The sequence below is a fragment of the Ascaphus truei genome, chromosome 1 (genome assembly GCF_040206685.1).
Source record: "Ascaphus truei isolate aAscTru1 chromosome 1, aAscTru1.hap1, whole genome shotgun sequence".
Classification (NCBI taxonomy): Eukaryota; Metazoa; Chordata; class Amphibia; order Anura; family Ascaphidae; genus Ascaphus; species Ascaphus truei.
The window spans coordinates 505,580,341-505,599,022 of NC_134483.1; the positions used below are offsets into that span (position 1 = coordinate 505,580,341).

At 42.3% G+C, this 18,682-nt stretch overlaps 1 protein-coding gene across 2 annotated transcripts in view; it reads left to right on the forward strand.

Moving 5' to 3' along the window:
• SORCS2 (sortilin related VPS10 domain containing receptor 2) overlaps positions 1 to 18,682 on the forward strand; it is a 639,263-nt gene that overhangs the window by 214,327 nt on the left and 406,254 nt on the right. For both annotated transcript variants that reach the window (XM_075569815.1, XM_075569821.1), the window contains exon 2: positions 10,388 to 10,487. In XM_075569815.1, the coding sequence (XP_075425930.1) occupies positions 10,388 to 10,487 (100 nt within the window). The remainder of the gene's footprint in view (positions 1 to 10,387; positions 10,488 to 18,682) is intronic.

An 18,682-nucleotide genomic window follows, 5' to 3' on the forward strand; every position in this document is an offset into this window, starting at 1 on the left:
GAGAGGGAGAGAGGGAGAGAGGGAGAGAGGGAGAGAGGGAGAGAGGGAGAGAGGGAGAGATTTCAAGTTTAATAAGTGTCTCCAGTTGTATATAAATCCCCCTCAAACGTCTCTCCAAATAAATTAGGGAGACATGCCTTTGGTGAAAGTGGAGCACACCTGATGTATCTGGATTGGAGATATGCTAATGCCTATGCGAAGTGAATTTAAATAAGTCCCATCCCAACCTAATGACACCAACCTAATGACAGGAATGGTGTCAGACCCAACAAGGACTATAACCTACAACCACTATTTTTCTAGGTGCAGCTCTATCAGTGTGAGCTAAACTAACTGAAGGGTAGAGTTCCTATCACATCCTACTTTTGAGCTGCTCACGACTCACACATGTAGCTAATCCAGCAATTAGTGTATCTCACAGCTACATTATATCAGGTGTGCTCCACAATGAACATTAAACTGTAAACTAGTGTAGCCTGGAGCTCCTGTGGCTCCTGGAGACCCCCCTCCCCTTGGGCAGCTCGGTCGCGGGTTTCGAGAGACCCGACGGCTGCTTCCAAGGGTGGGGGCTGGAGCAGGGAGCAGCGCGGCTTCTCCTGCCTGCGGCCGGTTGCCGGGGACGCGATCGGGCGGTTGCTAAGGCCGCGATCGCGTCTCTAAGGTCCCGGCGGCCGGACAAGCAGGGCGCCGCCATTAAGAACCCTGTTGCGCATGCGCAAGGACGCGTAGGCGCAGGGAAAGCCCCCGAGACAGGGATAGCTCGCGCGAGAGCAGGGAGAGCTGAGGGAAGGTCGAGGCAGCCCGGGAAAGCTTGCGCAAGCGCAGTGAAGGTAGGGAAAAGCCCACGAACCCCTAGCCTACCAGGGAAGGCTCTGAGCTGGGACTACATATCCCAAGAGCCTTTGCGAGCCCCATGTGACCCCAGGGAGCCAATAGGGCTTAGGAACTCTGCAGAGGCAAAGAGATACAATTCGCGGGCTTGCAGCACGTTGATCAGTCAGAGACCGGAGCAGCCAAGGGAAGGAGGTAGGGTACAGGAGTCAGGGACTCCCTGTACTAGGCCAGCAGCCCCCAAGGCCCAAGATAGCCCTGAGTCCCCCAGTAGAGTGAGTGTTGCCAGGGACAGCCCTCAGGATAGGGACCCTGTCACTTACCTTAGTTGGAACTGGGGAACAGAAGGGATGATAGGGACAAGTGGGCTGAGTGTTTATTCGCAGTGCGTTGCTGTAGGCGCTGATAGGTGTCAGTTGGAGCTAGGGAGCTGTGAGGGAAGGAAGGGTGCGGGGAGTGAGAGCAGCTCCTGCAACCCCATAGGTACCCACACCCCAGGTAGGCCCCAACCCCCCCACTAGGTAGAGTGGGTAAGTGCTGAGGTAGGCCCAAGATAGGGACGCTGCCCTTAGTGCGTTAGTGTGCTGTCTTGTCAGGGTCACGGCTGTCAGTGCGTGAGGTCTGACAGGCAGACACAGTATTGTGCAGCACGTTGGCTGTACACACCCAGTAGGTTGCAGCGTGCTACTGCAAGTGCTGGGATGACTAGACGTAGTTAGTTAGGACTGCGAAGGCTAGTTGCAGGGGTAGAGTAGGACCGGGGACAGTTAGGGGAGCGGAGTAGGCTATTAACCCCTTAGGTCCCAGATAGGTTCTCACCCCCAGTTGTGGTACTACAGGGACAGGCCCTAGGTTAGGGTTCCTGTCACGCTAGTGCCAAGTGTTAGTTAGGGACTCAGCGGATGCTGCGGTTCCTGTGAAGCAGTTCGGACCCACGTTGGGGTCCACAGAGACTGTTCCGGAGTGGAACCGCTCGAGCAGTCCACGTTTCAAGGAGTGCAGTGGAGGATCAGAAGGAAGCATCGCTCATCTGATCCTTTTAGAAGCTTGTTGCTGACCCGAGCACCGGAGTGCTCGGCAGGTATTATGTCATCACATGTGCACCAACAGGCCTAGAGGTTTTAGTGACTGCGCAGTCACCCAGTGACTATCTCTGTAGGAGTACGGGACATTGGGTGGGGTTCTTGGGACACTGGGTGGGATCACCTAGTGTTGGGGAATCGTCCTGCGAGACGTCACTGTTAGTGTCTCCTCGTGAGAGGGACACAGGTTATGATTGATGTGATGATATTCTCCATGCATGTTAGTAAAGTCATTAGTTATTATACCCCACTGTGTACGTGATTATTATTGTATTGTCCTGCGAGGAACCACTCCCCCTCTGGTGGGAGCCATCGCAGGTGGAGGCGCTGCATCGTTGTAAGTGAGTACCCTAGTATAATTGCCCCAGGTTCCCCGTGGCGGAAGCTCAGCCCTCCTGTGAGCCAACAGGTAACGCACCACACCTGAGTAACCTTGTATGTTCCTGCACCCACACAGTGTAATCTGCGATTGGGGGGGGGGGGGGAAACCCATTACACTAGGAAGTGGTCTACTTTTAAAGGAAGCCAGGAGGAGGGAACTACTACAGGTATATTTCACTCATTTTGGTGCTATAGGAGGCATACTGTATGCACAAAAATGGCTACGGTATAATAGAACAGGGACAAAAATATTAAGTGTGCCATCTGCCAGAGTGCCACACACATACTGAATTGAAATACTTTATTTGAAAATAAGCAAAACTCTACAAACTGCACGAGGTGATTGCACTTGCTTCCCACAGCACACAAGGTGTTATTGGGTTGACAAGCCACCCTAGGCATGCGGTAAGGTGTCAGACCCAACAAGATCAGAAGTTTAACCCAGATCTTGCTTGGGAACTTGGCTAAAACCTGCTACAGAAATCAAAGGATGCTTTAAAACTCGTTAAAAATGGCATTAAAAAAAACCCATATCAGATTTCACATGTTTTGCTGCTTTAAGTAATATGAGTTGTGCCCTTAATATTATTACTACTACACGTGATAATGATAATAATAATATTAATAATAAACGTTACAATAAATGTTAAATCATTAAAGTACACCTTTGTACTACTTAAAACATTATATAATCATGGAGTAGAAAATCTGAGTCATGTTATGAACAAGCTGTCTGGAAAGTTTCTCCTTAAGGTGTTTTCTGAAAAGTTTAACTTATTCGAAAATAATGTTTTCATTTGGTTTCGCACAAATAACGGTATTGTTTTCAGTGAGGTTTCTCATTATAGGATAACATATCCATTTTCTCACATACCACATTTTGTTCCTCTTGGCTACACTGTTAATTATTGTAATATTGGTGGCTGTGTGCAAACCCACTGTGATGTTATGCGGTTAGTGAAGGGGAGTCAGTATACATGGCTCTGCTTTATTACCAAATGTGCCTAGTGTAGCAAAATCCCAGAAATCCGGAATGATGAAAACGAACTACAGTCAGGAATGAAGAAAAACAGGAATGATAGATTGCTGTAAATAATTAATATAGCCCTCCATATAAAAAAATACCTGTGTCATCTTTCTCAACTTTATTACTTGCTCCAGTAAAGAAATACTTTTTTTGAGGTCGGTAGATGAAAGAAATATGCTTATATAATGCCAGATTAAAATCTCACAGCCATTATTAAACAATCACTATGTAATCTTTTGTTCCAGAGAATTCAGGCTAATTATTATCATTACCCCTGAATTGATTCAGTGCTACAAATAGTAATTAAATAAAAACATCTATAAACTTGGAGCAATCAATAATCATGAGCTATAAAATATTGGTAACAATATTGTGAACTAGTTTTTGGACATGTTGGAGTTCAAAAGAAAATTGATATACTGGAAAATATACTGCTATATAAAGTCTTGGATAATATATGTGTAAATATATTTTTGTTAAACTCCCAACTTATTGTAACAGCCTTATTCACATATTAGTCCTATTTTAACTTAAAGTGTGTGAACTTGTCAAAGAAGAATTGTTCACATTTTGAATTCTGAAAAGGTAGAATATTCGTCAAATGTTCTCTTGAGCTTTATAGGAAAAAATATTCTAAAAATGTTGCCGGAAAGATTTAGTGAAATTGGCTTGAACTTCTGAAAGTTCTAACGAAATTAGCTAATTTGTTTAGCGAAACACACAACACGCCAGTAGGAGCAGTCACCATTGTGTGTGCATTGGATGTGCACAAAAAAGGTGTGGGGCTGCCAAACTATTGCACATGCTGAAGCATGCCAGCTGCTGCAGTGACACCTGCTACGTTTCTATATGCCCCTTCTTGGTTCCGTGTCATCCATCCCTCTAACCCACTTCTTAGTCTAAATTAACAAACATGCTTCCATCTTCTGCAGTCGCTCATCTGAATGCCTCTGGAGGAAATGTTCCACTCGTGCGTATTTTCTACACTATAAATGTATCCTTTACTTTTTTTAACTCTGCTCTTTATCCTGCCAAACAACACTATGGTACTTCTCCTCACTAATCAACACTCACAAACCCAATTTGCAATGCTGTCTTTTCTTTGTTTGACTCCTTCCTCCAAACTTCTTACTTTCCTACTTTCCTTCCTTCCTTCCTTCCTTCCTTCCTTCCTTCCTTCCTTCCTTCCTTCCTTCCTTCCTTCCTTCCCTTCTCAAGCATTTGCTTACCATTTTAAAGCAGCAGTAACACTTACCAAACCCCCTTTTTTAATAGGATGGGAAACAAAGGGATCTATGAAGCCAAACTGTATTCATTTCAACTCTTGGGACCACCAAGCTCTGTAGATACTTCCTGGTTGAAGTACCAGTGTTACGTCCCAGGTTTTAAATCTTCCTCCTCACGTGGGCCAAAAGGAAGCCGCAACCGATGATGAGGCTTCCTACTGGCTAGCCTGATGTGGGAGATTTTAACCACCATTTTGTTTCCCCTGAACTAAAACGCTGGTACCTTTACTGGTAAGTATCTCAGGAACCTTTACTGGTGAGTACTCAGGAACCAGGGGGTCTCACTGTAGTGACTTTTTTTTTTACAGGGAATACTACCCTGTATAAAAATGCAGGATAAAAAAAAGCAGTAAGTCATGATCACTGTTTTAAAGGCAAAGTGAATTCTATCCAGTCTTTCTGTCCCTTCGACCTCAATACTTCTACCCAAGTCTTCTTGTTCCATTCTTGCTTCTTTCCCCCCTGTTATACAGTTGGAAATCTCTCAGCTGCTCGCCTCTTCTTCTTCTACTATTTGTCCTCTCAATCTCCCCTCACACTTTGAGACCTCTTGTGAGAACTTATGGTGGGATAGTAACCTAGGTATATAATGGAACATACACCTGTCCCGAAAGGGTTGCACCAAAGTTAATTTAAATATTTCATATGGTGTATAGGATGTCTGCAGATGTTAACCACATCTGGAGCTGACCCCTCTTCCATTACAAAAACAAGAAGGTAACAGTTGAATTTAACTTTAACACAAATGCAGAAGGTAGAAAAGACCATATAAGGAAATAATGATGATGACAAATGGGTGGGAATTGTGTGAGTGATGTATGAATGTAAGGCATCGCTGCTCTAAAAGTGATTCTTTGACAAGTTTAGGAAGAGCTCTTGGTGCATATCTCCTCCCATAGAGATATAGGGGACTATTTACTGAACTTCAATAAGTGACTTAATGCTTGTTAAGTGCACTTTACAAGCATGTGTAGCTATTAACAAAGCTTCGATAACATGGCAACATCGCTTGTATACGGCTTTTGAACAATCATTAGCACTTTTGCTATACCAAGCCGTGCGGTAGCACAAAAATGCTGAAACTCGGGTAGGGTTAAGGTGTGGGTTAGGCCCTTCATAACCCCTCCCAGGAACCTTCACCCCACACCATAGGGCAATGACAACATTCACCCACCCCCTTTAAAATCAACAAACCAGGTACTGCTGTCTAACCCTGTCATTACTTTAGCGGTTAGCCACTAACGTACTTAAGATTGCCTTGTATTTTAGTTTTTGTGTACATAGTATTGAAGCAGGGGGTCTCCGGAGCTGAACCGCATTAATTTTAGGTCCGGGGAACCCCCTGCAGTACAGGCCCCAGTATGGCGTGGTGGTATCTCCTGCAAGTTTAAATGTCCCGGTCATGTGGGCTGTGACGCAGGACATTTAAACATGCAAGAGATACGAGCTACCTGATACAGAGGCCTGTATCTCGGGAAGCAGGGGGTTCCCAGACCTGAAATTAATGCGGTTCAGCTCCGGAGACCCCCTGCTTCAATACTATGTACAAGAAAAAAAAATGATACAGCGCAAACTCCTGTAAGAGTTGAGCAGGAGATGCAACTTCTCTCTGCGCTGCTCTTCCAGACTAGAGCGAAATCGAACGTTAAATTCATTTCACTCGTAAAGCAAATCCAAATTAGTGCGGTATACCATTTTTGTAACATACGGTGGAAAAAGTGATTTACTTTAGTGAATACTGTTTTTACACAATTGTCATACCTTTCGGTAGGACCATGCCAACATGTTTGATGTTCCAATGCACTTATCAAAGTTTGGTGATAAGGCCCCATACCAGTACTATTGAGCTTTGAATATCTACTGTGCCTATTATTAAAATGAAGTCTACTTTGAGAAACTTCTCAGCATCACTCACCTTTGTAAAATCAAGAAATAAAATAATAATAATATTGGTTCAAGTAAAGCAGATTTATTGATTACAATAAATGATCTTCCCTCTCCACCCTTCACATTTCTTCTCTGGCTAAAACGTGTTGCTTCTTCCTGTAACGGTGTTTCCCTCAGGGCCCTTCTGATCCTGACCCCTATGTGAGAAACTGCCCCAGTTACATGTCAGTGTAGTGTGGTGCACCTGCTGGCTCACAGGACTCCTGAGTCTCCCGCTTGATGTTGTTGGGGATGTGGCGCACCTGTTCTACTCACAGTTGGTACAGCGCCTTCATCCCTTCCAGATCCCCACGATAGCAGGGAGGAGTTTCTGGAAGAGAACTCCTGGGTGCATCTTCTTGCTGAATAACTCCAGTCTCAGACAAGAAGGATCTCTTGAACAAGGGCATCTTTAATTGCATGTTGCATGGCAGACTGCCCATCATAGCGGCCGACACTTAGCCGCACATCCTCATGTTGTACCTCTCAAGGAAGGTCCTTACTGATTCTGTAGATTGTCAATTTGGTTTCTTCCACCTCTCCCCTAAGGGAGATTACCAGCTGTGCCAGAGCCCTGGACACAGTGTGGGATCAGCTTGTCACTTAACTGGACTGACAGACAGACTTGAACTGCTGACTGACCCAGACATAACACACTGAATGAACACACACTTTAGGACGTGCTGTGCAATATATAGGCTCCAGAAAGACCCACCTCTGTGTCACTAACAGTGGACACAAAGCATGCTGTCACTTCCTTTGCTACATATGACACATCACAGGGTTTGAGGGCAAACCTCCATGATGACTACTGGCAACCATGCCTTCTTACCAGGGATTACTGCCAGAAAGAGAGAGATATGTAACACCAATTTTACACATGGCTACATTCCTTTGAAACAATGCCTGCTCTGTTACTCTACTACTAAAACATTAATGTATGCCATTATCCTTTCCCATCTGAGTTATTGTAACTTTCTACTAACTCGACTCCCAGTCTCAGAAATTTCTCCTTTGCAATCTATCCAAAATTCTGCAGATAAAATAATTTCACTCTCTCCCAGAACAGTGTCTGCATATCTCCACTTTAAAGTAGCAAATCACCTTGCACTTAATATTTTATTTTTTAGTTCTAGGATTGAAGCGGGGGTTCTCTGGAGTTTAACGGTGTTCATTTCAGCTCCAGAGATCACGATACTTACCTCTGTAGGGGTGCCAGCATCACGTGGAGTTTAAGTGTCCAGGTCATGCAGACAAATAGGAAGCTGCAAGGGATGATGTTACAGCTTCCTATTGGCCCGCGTGATGTGGGACATTTAAGCCGCCATTTTGTTATGCACACAAGTTTCCTGGCTGCAGAGATACCGGCACCCCCTACGGAGGTACAGTAAGTATCTGGGGAAGCAGGGGGTCCTCGTCCCAGAACTAATATGAACACAGTTCAGCTCTGGAGACCCCCTGCTCCAATCCTAGAACGAAAAAAAAGAAGAAGAAAAAAGAAAGATATAGTGCAAGGTGTTTTGCTGCTTTAAATCCCCAAGTCAAACCTACTGCTGCGGCACAGTTTATTCGAGCATTTGCCCGTTCTGTGCCGCAGCAGTAGCCTGGTGCGCGCCCGAGTGTGACGGGCGCGCGCCGAAGCAGCGGAAGAGCGCCCTCCGATCGGGGCGCTCTCCCTACCGCTGCCGGGTCCGCCGGGTCCCCCGGAACCCCCTGCCGCTGTCCCGCGATCGCGGGACACCAGGGCTCCCTCGGGGAGCCCCTGGACACGCGTGCAGGGGGCGCACGCTCCCGATGACGCGTGACCGGGCGTCTATGACGCGCGGCACGCCGAGGGGCGGCCACTAGCAAGCCGGGAGATTTCCCGGCTTGCGGTACCGACCACACTTCAATAAAGTGTGTCGGTAGTGTAAAAACACAGCTTCTGAATGAAGCATTTTAATAGCCTGGACTCATTGCTACAAACCCACATCCATAATTGCACTTACCAACATTCATGGTCAAGCAGCGCCATCTACAACATTTCCTCCTTCACCTACTGTCTCTGAGTCCTAACAGCACTTAGATTGTAAGCTCTTCGTGTTTCCTTTAATCTGATTTTGTTTGTTCCATTTATTGTATTATAATTCCCTGTAATGTATTCTCTTTTGTAAAGCGCTGAATACACTGGCGGTGCTATGTATAGTAAATAAAGAATGCTGTACATGTATAGATACAATTACAAAAAAACATTGGCTTCCATACCACTTTGGAATTTGGAAGAGCTCAAACTGGCAGAGATAAGGAACATTTTTAATTATGTATGTCTTGTTTTATTTTATCCTACATCTTCATATACCAGGTGTCGTTTCTCTAAACCAAATTGCCCTTATTTCTTTTATAAACTGGAGCTTAAACATCGTCTCTGTGATGTGTTGCCTACGTCTGCATTTTTTTATAACTCAGTGCACATTTGCTTTGTCTTTGCTGCTGTCTGTAATTGTTACATGAGATGTCTGACGACCCTCTTCACAGGACTGATATTTTATTTTATACCAAAACATTGCAGTAAATAATACATGGTGTGTCAAAGATGGAATTGTGCTCTATAGACACATTTTTAACATACCACTGCACCTTGGTAACACTTATCAAATGTCCCAAAGGTGTTTGCATTATTTAACTGCTCTGTGTCCATTTATTTTCTATAAATATTAGCTTTTTTCTGCTGGCTGATCTTTCTTCTATACTCCATACATTTTTTTCCTGGAATATTTGTAACTTCTTTTGGAGGACATAGCTTGAAATCCAAGGTAAAACAGTACCGGTAGTTCATGCATTAATTGTTTGCAAAAAATATAATTGATGGGGGGTGGGGAGTTCTAATGTTTATATCAAATCTTTTCAATCATTTCAAAGTAAGAAGCAAAAAATATATATTTGATTCTTACCCATACAAAAAAAGCATGTTCAAGCTTTCTGTGTATATTTCAAAACTGAAAACATGTTCCCCTATTTGCAATATTTTCCAGTAAGATGCTTTTTTAATTTAAATTTGAGGAATTCTAAAAATCAACGTCTACCTTCTACTACTTCTTACTTATTGGGGATGGGCGATGCTGTCAAAGTCCGTTCTCCAGGATTTCCCGGGCTTTCTCTTCAAAATCCATTCCGCAGGGTAAAATCCATCTGCGGATTAAGTATTAAACCATTTGAGCAGGTGATTCTGAATCCGCTATTGGATATGATCCGGTAGATTATTAACAATCCACACTCTGATTCCACAATGAATCTGAAATCTGCATCACGGATTGTTAATAATAATTGTTTGTTCTTGTATAGCGCTGCTAGTTTTACAGAGACATTTTGCAGACACAGTCCCTGCCCTGTAGAGTTTGCAATCTATGTTTTTGGTGCCTGAGGCACAGGGAGATAAAGTGACTTGCCCAAGGTCACAAGGAGCCAACACCTGATATTGAACCAGGTTCCCCTGCTTCAAACTCAGTGCCAGTCAGTCTATACTCACTGAGCTGCTCCTCCCTAAAAACCTGCACTCTCTAATCTGATTTAATCTGAGTGTGGATTATTAACAATCCACGGACCAAAGGAACTGGTGGATCCAAATCCACCCAAAAATTTCACCCACATCCACTAACCATGGTGTCCTTGGACTGCTTACTTTCAGAAGTGCATCTCTCCTACCACCCCCTTATAACAAACCAATCAATTTAAAGGAGAGCGCTGAAAAGTACTGGTTCAACCTTTATTTTTAATTCCTTATAGTACATAATAATTCAGAGAGGAAAATAAATATTAATCATTCATTTTTTTTTTAAATTATACGTCATATTTAAGATCATCTGATTTCTTTCCAGATCATCGGATTATGGAACATCATATACAAAACTGAATCTGCAGCCCGGTGTCACTACAGTGATTGACAACTTCTACATCTGTCCCACTAACAAGAAAAAGGTACGTAGCACGTTCATGTTTTTCACCAACCGACACCGCTATCCAAAACATTTTACAAATAGGATGTTGCACGCTATCGCTGCTCCACTGAAATGATGTTCTCATTTTATCTGGCTTGGTCAGGTGAAAGTCTTTATCAGGCGTGCTTGTGCCTGAGCCTTTCAACATCAGGGTTGCAGTAATGTGACTGTTGTCTGAAGCTATCCCGGTAGCGTATAGTGTACACACCTTCTAAATGTGTCGTGCAAGTTAGATTCAAAAGTGCACTGGTGAATTGAAGTTAAAAGTGTGGTGAGGTTACATATTCCTCCTACGCGTTTCTGTCCCGGCGTCAGTTGGGACCTAAACGCGTAGGAGGAATATGTGGCCTCAATAAAGACACTTTTTTTCTTCAATTCACCAGTGCACGCTGCTTTTCTACTTTTTAATCTCTTCCAATACGGGATCTACTGTAGGATTAGACTCCGGACAGTATATGGTAGACCACTATTATTCATTCCGGGACAGTGAGTACTAGGTGTGCAAGCTCTTACAAATCTTTCTCTAATACTGTAGGTCAGTACAGGGGTGCGCAAAGTTTCTGCGCTGCACACAGTCCCAGCACTTGCCTCCCCCCCCATTTCTTAGAAACCGGTGTCAAATGGCGCGCGTTGCCACGGCGATGTGTAACATCACATGACCCCGCAGCATTATTTGATGCCACGTTGCCATGGTGACGTGTCGCCGAAGACAATTAAAGTGAAGTTGCAGAGGCCTCACGCGATTCCCCAGCATTTAATTGAAATGCCTTGGGAAAGAGCGCATGGCGTCTGCAACCGCCTCTGCAACCCCAGTTTGCGCACCCCTTTGGTTAGTACACTGTGAATGTAAATATTCCATTTATGGCAATGTACTGTATCCTTTTATGTTGCAAAATTGCTAACATGGGCTTTAATATTTCATTGTCATGAAGATTCAGAATAATTAGACATGTTGTCATATACACAATTCAACACTGAGCATGTAGTGACTCACTGCGAAAACTGTCTTGTCACCTAAGACACAGGTTGAAAGGCATTTTCGACCAGCTGATGTAGACTGTTGGTTCCACGTCACATTAGGACGCGCGTTTGCTAGCCTGGAATTTCTAGCAGAGTACAGTATACTGTATTTATAGGGCACAGTAAGGTCAATGCAAGTTCTGCAATATTTATTTTCTTTTTATGCTACCTATTATTGTGCATTGTGTAATGTGCCAAATTGAACTTTACCACAAATGTAAAACATATTTTAAACCACTAAGACCAAGTCATTGCATTTATTTAAAATATTTACACTCAATTAGTCATCTTGACTTTTTTTTTTATATAAATCATCGAAGCGCAGACAGTTTTTAATTTAATTTTTATGTCTTACCCATGTTACATCTTTTTCTCAGCTTGAATTTGCTTTCAATGAACGGAATCGCTAAGTTGCTAAAGAAACTAAAAGCTCGTATAAAAGCAAGGAGACTGAAACAAATGTTTCAAAGAAGTGCAAATGTTATTATTTGAGTAACTGCTGGTTATGAGAAGTGCATCTACTGTAATTAACATACTGTTGTGGCCAGCTTAAGTCTCACACTTACCCGTCTTGTCCCGCGGCTGTTTTCGGGCTGGCGCGCCAGCCGCATCTTCCCCGCATCCTTCCCCTCGTTCCCCTCCCCTCGCGACCTCTGCCTCTGCTCTGCCCTGCTTCTCCGGGTCCCCAGGTTCCCCTCTGCTTCCCACATCCCCCCTTACCCCGCCACCACCTTCGGGGAACCCTGGGCACGCGCACCACGCACGCATGCACCATGACGTGCGTCACGCGGCGGGAAAAAAAAAACAGCTGCGTCTGCCGCACATTGCGGTGGTGGCCGCTGAAGACTCAGCTCGGCTGCCACTGTAAATAATGGGGATATGGAGATATACATACAGTAGTAACCCCTAATCTCCCCCCTTGCCAAGTTCAGACTCATTTGTTGCTTTTCTTTAGAAGATAAAAGTGGAAACATTGTTCTTAACTGTGTAGTGCTTGAGGGGTGTTACATATATTGGTGTTTGTGCCCTATGGACAAGAATTCATACATCAGGGGGGGCAACTCCAGTATTCAATGGCGGGAAACTGAGTTGTAGACTGAGCCACAGATTGAGCCACCTGTGCTGACGCAGGGATATCCTGAAAACCTGACCTGTTGTGACCCCTGAGGACTAAAGTAGGCTACTCCTGTCATAGAGTATTTTGAGCAATAAACGTGTTAGGCTTTAAAGTTGACAAGGAGGAGGGTAGGGTGGTGGTCACAGACAGGTACTATAGAGTAGGGGTGTGCAAACATTTTTCTTTGTGCCACCCTGCCTGCTCTCTCCCCCTCCCCCATGCTCGCCCCCATCCTTACCTTTTCTCCGGCATTGGTGGTGTCATTTGATCATTTGACGTCACGACGTCATGTTATGTCGTGTTGCCATGGTAACACGTCACCATAAAATGCCGGAGAGAAGGTAAGCGATATACAGAGGCCTTGCATGCTCCCCAGGCATGTTATTTGAATGTTGTGAGGTAGAGCATGGGGCCTCTGTAAGAGCCACCCTCCCCCACACCCCTAGAAAATGTCACATTCACCTGGGGGGCGTACTCACCAGTTTGCGCACCTCTGCTATAGAGGAGAGGGCCTACGGCAGCACCAACAATTATGGGCTTAAGCCCCACAATTGTACACAGTGATGGTCCCTCCAGCTTTGTTACTTGATAGATACATAGCATGACTATGGACTTACATAAATAAGCATATTGCTTTGTCAGAGATATAGCTCTTTTGATGATTGATTTTTGACGATTGTCCACAAAAATTTGCCATTTCTTTCTATTATGGTATGTCTTGATTTTCCATTATATACATTAGTTTTATTAGACATTATGTAGGCCAAAGTTCTAATCGCTTTATTGGGCGTGGAGAAGTGGAACTTGGTTGTTGGTTAGGATACCTTTTGGGTGACCAGCATGAGAGATTTGATAGTGTAGATAGAAGTATAGTGTACATTGCTTTCAAAACCTCACCGATTTGTTCCCTGCATTTAAACACTGCACAACAGACAGACATTTAGGAAGATTGTTACTTTCCTTTCCTTGGTCACATTGCTCACACTTGCTGTATGTTACAGTAAGTGCATTATTGTGTCTGAAATGATTGTTGAAAAAAAATAAAATAAAAATGTTGTTTTTCATTATTTTATATCCCTTATTTTTTTTATATAGGATGGAAACCTGGGGGTCCCCAGACCTCAGCTCTGGGGACACCCTGGTTCCAAAGATACTTACTGGTGAAGGCTCAAGTGTTTCAGTCCCTTCCAGGTCAAGCAAAATGGTTGTTTAAATTCCAGTTGCAGCTTCCTATTGGATGGCTATTTAACCAAGCAAAAAACTGCAGTAGGAACTAACGTTAGTGACTTTACTGATAACTATTTCGAAGTGCAGTTCCCATCCTGTAAAAAAAAGCATGCTTAAGTAGGGGAGGAGGATGTTACTTTATAGCGTGAGAAACTGTATATGGTCACTATATTTCTGCCTCGTTTCAAGTCAAGAGTCATAATAACAGTCTAAGAGAAGACACAGTAACTAATCCTTAGTCTGCGACATCTTAAGATACGGTACTTTAGCAAACTAAAGCCCATATTTTACACTTCAATGCAACATTAGAATTCATTTGCTAAGAACTATTCCTTTTAATGTAACGCGTTATCTGTGAACATGTTATTTGACATAATACGTATATTTTAATGTTTGACAAGGTGTCATTTTCCTTAAATGCTGCTATCATTATGACATAATACATCATGGAAATATTGCCTGATCGCTCCTCTAGTAATTGTAGAACATTTGTAACGGAGCCATGCACTGTAAGTTTTATTTTCTTGCCTATTGTAGTCCACACATTTTCAGCATACATGATTACATAAACAGAATAAGATTAAATAAGCATGTTGTTTAAGACTTGTACAAGCACCCTGTGGGCTGCAGTGCCACTAACTGTACTTGTATAGGGCCTCAGGCAGAATACTCTTCTTAGACAACTTTGACTGTACCACTGGGTCCAGTTAAACATGAGGTATGGTGCCGGCATTCCTGAGACCTTAAAAATGTAATTTTGCACAATATTAGGTCACATACTTACTATTGTATACAACAGATCCCGGCGCTGGAAGACACCTTACAGCACATCCACTTGAATGGGCCATAAGGTGTACAGTATTTCAGTACTGGACGGTGTCTTTTTGGAATAGCACTGCTTAGTTTATACGGGCCTTAATCCACAGTAAGTACCAGCAGACTCTCTTCAGATGATATTTACTATTACTATTTACTTGATCACAAGTCACAAGAAACACATCGCAGTAAAACACAATTACAATCAGCTGAAAGATTTTGACCTACTCATGCTTGTTCAAATGTTCAAATGTTTGAACAAATATTTTGAATGTAATACTTTTTAGCAGAGTTATGCATACAAACATACCCTCAATGGTACCATGCCAGGGATAATTTATTTTGCTTTGCAATGAGGAAATAATGCTATGGGAATACCAATGACGCATACAGTAGATTGAGGTGGGAATCCTACAATACAACAGATTTGAGTAAACTTTGTATATAGGAAACAATGATACTGTGAATTCGCCATTGTGAATAACAGACAAATCTGAGATTTGGAGTTTTTGGGGAGCGCAGATATATGAAAGAATATTGTCTGTGACAATTGAAGGGGCTCTGAAGATGAACCTGCAGGGGACATACTCACATAGTCCCCATTCTTTTAGGCATGTCCTAAATCTGTGGCAATGGTGTATGTCTCTGTATCCTGTGTGCTCTTTAGAGTGAGGTAACCTTCGTGGATAAGGCAAAAAGAACCCAATAGTGGCGAATGATACAAGGTTTTATCAATAAAAAGCATAAAACATGACACTTTCCGAGCCCTTCAATTGTCACAGACATATTTGCACTATTGTGTGGTTTTTATTCTGGTTTTTATTTTTATATCTGCGCTCCCCAAAAACGTTGAAAACGCTGGGGAACAGGATTGAGAAAGCAATCCACTAAGGGTCTGAGCTGCAATCAACGGTTATCGTTTATTTCCTTATTTGTCACTAATACACTATCTCTGCACAGCTTGCGCACTTATTTGTCACTAATACACTATCTCTGCACAGCTTGCACACTTATTTTCACTAATACACTATTTCTGCACAGCTTGCGCACTTATTTGTCACTAAGACACTATCTCTGCACAGCTTGCACACTTATTTGTCACTAATACACTATCTCTGCACAGCTTGCACACTTATTTTCACTAATACACTATCTCTGCACATCTTGCACACTTATTTGTCACTAATACACTATCTCTGCACAGCTTGCGCACTTATTTGTCACTAATACACTATCTCTGCACAGCTTGCACACTTATTTGTCACTAATACACTATCTCTGCACAGTTTGCACACTTATTTGAGCTTCACTGCACTGAAATACCACTTTTCGAATGATGTACAGTATTATCCCACTAGGTGCTTTTATTTTTACATATATTACATTACAGTTACAACACAGGGAATATAATCATACAGGTGCGATAAGTGCATCACAATACAAATGTAAGATTGGGACAAAGAAGTCCCTCCCCTGAAGAACTTACACTCTAATTGGCATAATAAGAGACTCAAAAATAATTGGAGCACATTTGAGTGCAGTACTGTAGTTATACAGTAGTGCCTTAAAAAGCATACTGTAGGTAAGACAATACTGTAGTGAGTGAGCTGTGGTCATCAGAGACTAATGAAACACGTTGTTGAACAGATGACATTTAGGTAGAGGTGCTTGGCGGGTATTGAGAGGGAAGCGCCTCCAGAGGTAGTGAATGTGGAATTGAATACAGAGGCAGCAACGAGTTTTCAGGAGGAGAGGAGCAGAGACGGTTCCAGAGGTGAGTGAGGTTATCCTCGCAGCAGCATATTGAATAGATTGAAGGGTAGAAAGCTGCTTGTTTGTTTGTAACCACCTTGACTTTGCTGTGGTATGTGATATGAATTTTAGTCATGAATAATTCATGTATTTTAACTTGCATTATTGTTTTTCACACTCTATTATCTTAAAGGCCTACTTTCAGATGCTGATAACGTTTGTTTCACAAATCGGGTTTGCATGATACTTCTAGCTGGGGTTTAGGTCCGATGTTTTTCTTAGTCACGTTTGGAACGAATTGATTCACTATTTGTTTAGATAAAAAAACATGAAAAATTAATTAGGACAAAATTGGGTAGTGGTTTACTGTCCTATCAGGGGAAAATGAATGAATTTCAAGAAGAGCTACAGTATATATGTTAGGTTTCCCTGGAGTGTAGCTTTCAGAGAACATTTCTTGCTCTTAAATAATTCATGGGAGAGACTTTACCAAAGGTGTGTGTGTGTGTTTGTGTGTGTGTGTGTGCGTGCGTACGTGCGTGCGTGTAGCCAATTTTGAGTTTTCAGTTTAACACTATTATATTTAAATATATAGTTATAATGTACATAAGCATTACATATGCAACATAGCCATGTATATAATGTAATTTAATATATAGTATTGTAATTATATCTTATAGGTTACCATTTAAATACTTGTGAACAAGTTAATCTGGACCTTGGCATGGGTTTCACTGAATTTATTTGATATGTTCCTTATCTATCACTCACCCATGTAACAACTTATATTCCACATTTTTTAAAGCCAGTTGATTAAATAGTTACATAGTTGATGAGGTTGAAAAAAGACTTACCTCCATCAAGTTCAACCTATGCTAAAATTTAGACGGCAGATACTTTATCCTATATCCGCAGCTACAGTATATTGATCCAGGGGAAGACAAACAAAAAACTCAAGTGAAATATCATGTAGGGGATGATCAAGGGGAAAAATAAATTCCTTCCTGGATCAACATCCTTCCCATGTTCACTTATTTGGTATATCCCTGTCTACCTTTCCTTTCTAAAAAGATGTCCAACCTTTTTTGGAACATATCTAATATACATTAAAAAAACCTTTATTTGTGATTTTTTTTAAAATTAAGTCCAAATAAATATGTTAAGACAATGTATACAGTATCCTTAGGGGAGCACTTTTCATAATATAACCTACTCAGTACATGGTCCAGCCCTATAAGAACAACACAAAGAAAGCTGAAGGACAGCACAGGCATAAGATAATAATAATAATAATAAAAAGAGCATGTTCTTGTATAGTGTTGCTAGTTTTATGTAGCGCTTTACAGAGACATTTTTCAGGCACAGGTCACTGCCCCATGGAGCTTACAATCTATCTTTTTGGTGCCTGAGGCACAGGGAGATAAAGTGACTTGCCCAAGGTCACAAGGAGCCGACACCGGGAATTGAACCAGGCTCCAATGCTTCAGACTCAGTGCCTTCTCCCTCAGATCAGTACATTGAGTAAAACACACCCAATGGGCAGTAACAGTCAGGTAGTCACCACCTTTATTACCACTAATACACGGCACTCTACTGCCCTCCAACTGTGCACCCGTTCGGGAAGCGCTTTGTCAGAGATACAGTATACAGTATGATCTACTTTGGATGGTGGAACTTGGCTCCACATATTAAATAAGCGCTCTAAACCCCGGAGATTCTACAAATGTAAAAGACAACAAGTCTATAGTAAGCATTTTTTATATATTTCCATGCAGCAAAAATCCATCATCTGTCATGGGTGATGTCATGATCAAACCATTAAAATATTCAGTCTTTTAATAATATTGTACACAAAGGATTAACGTCAACTGGAATTAAAGTGACATTTTAAAAGTGCCTGTTTTTTCTCTGGCTCATGATATTCGAAACTGCCCATTATTAATGGGCCAACTTTACTGGGTGTCTTCAAAATGGGCCATACATTCCTGAACCCCTCACCCTCCCCTTCCCTTTGAGTAGCAGATATATCAATTCCGGGTCTTTACTAAAATAAATATCTTGGATCTCATATGATTCACAAGAATAACGAATACAGCTTTGTGATGTGTGAAATCGGATGGATTAAAGAATATCAAACATGCTACTATTTTGAGGGGGAAAAGGTCATATATTTATTTGCCCCTCAAAATTTGGAGTAGCTCTTGCAAGACAGAATTCTATTAGTTATTTTTATACTTTGGGGT